Below are 5,377 nucleotides of genomic sequence, written 5' to 3'. Positions count from 1 at the left end.
GTTCATGGATTCCCTGTGTCTATTTCTTTGGCAGCATTTCTTGCCTTTTTTTTTTTTAGTTTTTCGAGACAGGGTTTCTCTGTAGCTTTGGAGCCTGTCCTGGCACTAGCTCTGTAGACCAGGCTGGCCTAGAACTCACAGAGATCCACCTGTCTCTGCCTCCCGAGTGCTGGGATTAAAGGCGTGCGCCACCACTGCCCGGCACCAGTGATATTTTTAATGACTGACATTCTACGTGGAGTAGGATGGCATCTTAATATAGTTTGGTTTTCATGTTATAATTTAATTGTCTTTTTTCTATGTGATTAATAAAAGAAATAAAGGATGATACACTTGAATTTGTTCCTTTTAAGTTGAGGGGGAAGCATCTGGCTATTAACAGTTCATTGTTATTGTAGCTATGGTGTTGCCATGAATTCCTTTCTGATTAAAGGGGTTATCTTGTGTTTCTAAATTGTTAAATGTGTTTTTCTCATAAAAAAGTGTGAGACTTGTTTGTCAATTGCTTTAAATAAATGTAAGGAGAGATTATATTTTCCTTTATTTATTTGACATGATACAGTACATTGATTGAGTTTTGTATATTCTTACTACTGTACTTCTGAAATAAATCTCCTTTGGTCATAGTATTTGTGCTGCTAGTTTACAAGATCTTGTTTTGGGATTGATTAAGACAATACACTTATATACGGAAGGAGAATGGTCTGTAGTTTGTATTTCCTGTGATATCTTTTATATCAATGACACTGAACTCATAGAAGAACTTAGGAAATGATCTCTTTGTTACTATTCCTAAGAATCTTTATGAAGAAATAATGTTAATTCTTCCTTTTAAACTCTGACGCAGTTTACTAAGATAGCAATATAGTCCATAACTGTCTTTGGTAAGCTTCAAATTTACTAAATTTTTATATACTATGAATCTGCTTAGATCATTTTAATGAGATGGTAGATTCAGTATTTATAGAAACAAATCCTAATTATAATACAGTTGTTCACAGAATTCTCCCACAGTTCTTAAATATCTGCTAAACTGGTGATGATGTTCCTTTACAGTGCTAAATTTAGTTATCTGAGTATTTTCCCCTTGTGTATGTGTGTGTAAGCTTCTGTGTGAGTGCATATAGTGGCTGTTGAGGTGGACATCAGTTGTTCTGTTTTATCATTCTCTGCTTAATTCTCTTGACGCAGTCCCTTACTGAAACGGGAGCTATGCTGTCAGCCATCAGACTTTAGCAAACTGCCTGTTTCTGAGCCCTACAGCTCTGGGGTGCAGGAGTGTGTGCAGCCACACCCAGTTTCTTACATCTGTGGTGAGAGTTCAAACCCTGGTTCTCAGGATTGTGCATCAAATGCTCTTAGAGGCAGGACTATTTCCTATCTCTTCACCACTCTCCTCTGCTGAAGTTTAATAATTTTGTCAAATTTTTAATAGAAAAAATATATTAATAACCATTAATTTCATTTATTTTTCTCTGTTTTTAATATAATATATATATATCTTCTAATCTATAATTTCTTCTGCTTGCTCTGGTATTTAATTAGCTTTCCTTTAAAATACATGATTGGTGATAACAATGTAAATATTGATAAGAACATGAGTGAGAAATAGTGTTCCATTTGGGAAAGGTTCTCAAAAGGAGGAAAGGTTCTCAAAATTGGAATTTAATCCAGAACTTAGGTTCATTGGAATTCAATACAGAAATTGGGTTCATAGAGTTAATAATGAATGTATCATTTCTTTTGTCATTTTGTCCCACTTCCAGAGCTGGAATTTGAGCAATTATAGTTTTTAAAATCAAACTTTTAGCCATGTGTGGTGGCACACACTTTTAATCCTAGCATTTGGGAGGCAAAAGCAGGTGAACCTTTGAAGTTGGAGTCCAGCCTGGTCGACATAGTGACTTCCAGGACAGCCAGAGCCACAAGGTAATACTCTATCTCACAAATAGATAGATAGATAGATAGATAGATAGATAGATAGATAGATAGATAGATAAGCAAATAAACAAATAGAATCAGATTTCTATTGGGAAACTTCCCTGAATTTTGCTTCATCTAACCACATGTTTCAGGAGCACAGCCTTATTCAACTCACATTCTATGTGCATCTCACACAAATCTCTTCTGCAGTGCTCTGTGGAAGGCTTCTTTCACCTGGGCATTCCTCAGGCTGTAGATGAGGGGATTCAGCATTGGGTTAAAGAGACTGTGGAACAGGGACATAATTTTCTCTTGCTCCTCTCGTTGCTCAGAGTCAGGGACCATATACACCAACATGGCTATCCCGAAGAAGAGCCCTACCACGCAAAGGTGGGAGGAACAGGTAGAGAAGGCCTTCCTGCGGCTCTCCTTCGACTGCATTTTTAGGATTGTCCTAAGGATGTGCGTGTAAGAGACAAGCATTGAGCAAAGAGGCCCAACTAGGACAAAAATGCATGCAGCAAGGATAACAAGTTGGTTGATAAAGGTGTCAGCACAAGCCAGCTTGAGAACAGCCAGGATTTCACAGAAGAGGTGGTTCACCTCCCGGGGCCCACAGAAGGGCAGCCTTAGTAGAAGAATTGTATGAGCCACAGAGAGGATAAATCCACATGACCAGGAAGTGGCAGCCAGGGCTACACAAGCTTTCCAACTCATGATGATAGTGTAGCGTAGTGGGTGGCAGATGGCTACAAACCGATCATAGGACATTGCTGCCAATATCAAGCACTCTGAGGCAGCTAAGGCCAAATACAAGAATGTCTGTGTGATGCATGGAACAAAGGAGATGGTTTTTTTCTGGGTCACAAGGTTGACTAACATCTTGGGGACATTGTTGGAAGCATAGGAGATGTCAAGGATGGCCAGATGTGAAAGGAAGAAGTACATTGGGGTGTGCAGGCTAGGGTTCAGGTAAATGAGCACCAAGATTATGCCATTTGCCAGTAGGCTGAATATGTAGAGCAGGAAGAAGATCCAGAAGAAGAATGTCTCCATCTTTGTGCTGAGCTGGAGTCCCACTAGGATGAAGTCAGTGACCCATGTCTGGTTGCCTCCCATTCCTTTATGACAGTCAGGGTATCAGTGACATGAGGTGGTAAGGCCAGAGCTGGACAATCAATGAAAGCTGTATTTATTTATCTCAGAAAATGAGCAGGACACAGTTGAGTGTTTCCTCTTATTTCACTTCCTGACAGCCGTCTGTGTCTCTGAACCTTTACTATGAAGTAAATTCAAACAATAAAATGTATATCCAGAACTGTGCAAAGAGCCCTTTTGTTCCTTCACTCAGATTCAGTGTGCATTGATGTCTTTCTTATCTTATACTCTTTGTCTCTGTACACTTAATGTTTTGAACCATTTAAAGCCATCGCCCCATTGTAATTATAAAAATCAAGATACTTACATGATCTTCAATATCTCCACACACTCAGGACCTAATCTAAGATTTCATATTGTATTTAAAATAACCTTTTCTTAGTATCTTTGGTCCTTATGTGTTTTCTCAAACACTGACATTCTGAGGAGTAAATGGTATATTGAAGAGTAAATACTAAATAGTAGGATGTCCTTCAACTTGAAAATACACTAGGTATGTTTCCATTGTTTTGATTCAGATTATTTATTTTCTGCAAAAAGTATCCTCACTGCACTATGTATAGATGGAGTGTGGTTTTTTAAATTGTTTTTTATAGCAAAGTTTAAGGTCCAGTGATCCATATTCCTAGCCATGTAAACCCACAAAATACCTAAGTAGGTAGGCATGGTGATACACGCCTACAATCTCAGTCCTTGAAAGGTAGAAGTAGCATGTTAAGTTTGAGGCTAGCCTAGACTACATGGCAAAACTTGTCTCTCAATAAAAAACTAAAGCGACTCATACTTCATACTGACATCTCTGCCCAAACTCCACTGTGAAATTGAGTATTTATGGAGCAATTCTGGGTTGAAGGACGTGCTGTCCTTTTTCCTAGGATTTGCAACAAAATTTGTTTCCTGTCTGCTTATGGTCCTCTATCCTTTACAAGCTGCGTAAATAAAGCCACATCAATAGAATATTGTGGGTTTTTGTTGTTGTTGTTTGTTTTGTTTTCTTTATTTTTGAGATAGGCCAGGCTAGTCTTGAACTCACAATGGAAATTCCAACCCCATGCTGGAATGCCATGTTCTGGTTTCCTAGGCCTAAATGGTACTTCTAGTGTGGTATCAGATGTGCTAAGGTCTGAGGGCATGTTACAGTAGTAACAACAACAACAACAACAAAAGACTAGCTATGCAGCTATTCTAACACCATTTAATAAAAGATTTTTACCACCATTGATTTACAATGCCTTCTTATATACTACATTGTTAGTACTTGTATTTATTTCAATTTGTGGGAATCTGAACAATGAACCCTCAAAGTCATCCTACATTGTAATTCCTAAAATCTAAAAATGTTACTCTATTTGGCCATAGAGATTTGCACATATATTAGTTGGGCAGGCATGGAGTTATGTTACACACCTGTTACTCTCAATACTCAAGAGGCTGAGCAGACAGGATTGTTTTTCATTCTACATACTGAAACTGCTTAAAAAAATGCCAACTTTTTCTTCTGAGAAAAGGTTATGCTTCAGCTGATTCAATTCTGGTTTTATTAGAGCTTGCTTCCCTAAAATTTCAGGTCATTATTACAATGGAGATGTAGGTCACTTGGTTGCCTCCTTGCTTCGTGTAACCAAGAGTTTGATCCTCAACATCACATAAACTATTTAGATTTAGAGATTAATTTCAAAAACAAAAGCGATCATTGTTGATGGTTTTTACTTTCTACTGTCTGTTTATATTATGGATTTTAAAATCGTAACACAGTATTGCTCAATTATTTCTACCATTTGTAAATATACAGTGAACCATTTCCCATGCCAAAATGTATGCCTGTAACACACATAGACCTGAACCTGCTGTTCTTTAAAGATTGTTACTTATTTCATATATCATCTCACCACTAGACTGTGTGCAATTTAGTGTAATAGTTCACACACACAAACACACACACACACACACACAGTAGTGGGACTGTGTTCTTTCACAAAATTCTACTGCAAATTCAGAGGGTTTTAAGCGCTCAATCAACTGAGTCTATTTACCTAGACATGAAAGCATCTATCTAAAATCATCAAAAAGTCAGAACAGCAAAATATCTAGGCACATTCAGATTATCACAATAAAAAGCCAGCCCAGAGGGTGTTTAATCTAGTGGCCATTTTCCTGTAATGATAGATTATTGTCTCATTTTTATAGTGAATCCCAGAGGCAGTAGTTCTTTATACTTAGATAAAATTTGCCTAAAATCAACCTTCTTAGGATCATTCTAACGTAGCATGATATAGATGCTAAGAAAAAGAATTTT

At 37.5% G+C, this 5,377-nt stretch overlaps 1 protein-coding gene across 1 annotated transcript; it reads right to left on the bottom strand.

Annotated features, from left to right (window-relative positions):
* Positions 1 to 2,112: 2,112 nt before the first annotated feature.
* Positions 2,113 to 3,042, bottom strand: LOC121435519 (olfactory receptor 2A2-like). The gene has a single exon (XM_041634912.1). The coding sequence runs from the start codon at positions 3,040 to 3,042 to the stop codon at positions 2,113 to 2,115; it is 930 nt and encodes a 309-aa protein (XP_041490846.1).
* Positions 3,043 to 5,377: the final 2,335 nt, after the last annotated feature.

The sequence above is a fragment of the Microtus oregoni genome, unplaced genomic scaffold (assembly GCF_018167655.1).
Source record: "Microtus oregoni isolate MIOR12 unplaced genomic scaffold, Mior012 000046F_ref0000063, whole genome shotgun sequence".
NCBI classification, from domain to species: Eukaryota; Metazoa; Chordata; class Mammalia; order Rodentia; family Cricetidae; genus Microtus; species Microtus oregoni.
This window is presented reverse-complemented; position numbering and strand designations above follow the sequence as displayed.

Coding starts and splice junctions, on each gene's coding strand:
- LOC121435519 (XM_041634912.1), bottom strand. CDS start 3,042: ATGGGAGGCAACCAGACATGGGTCACTGACTTCATCCTAGTGGGACTC.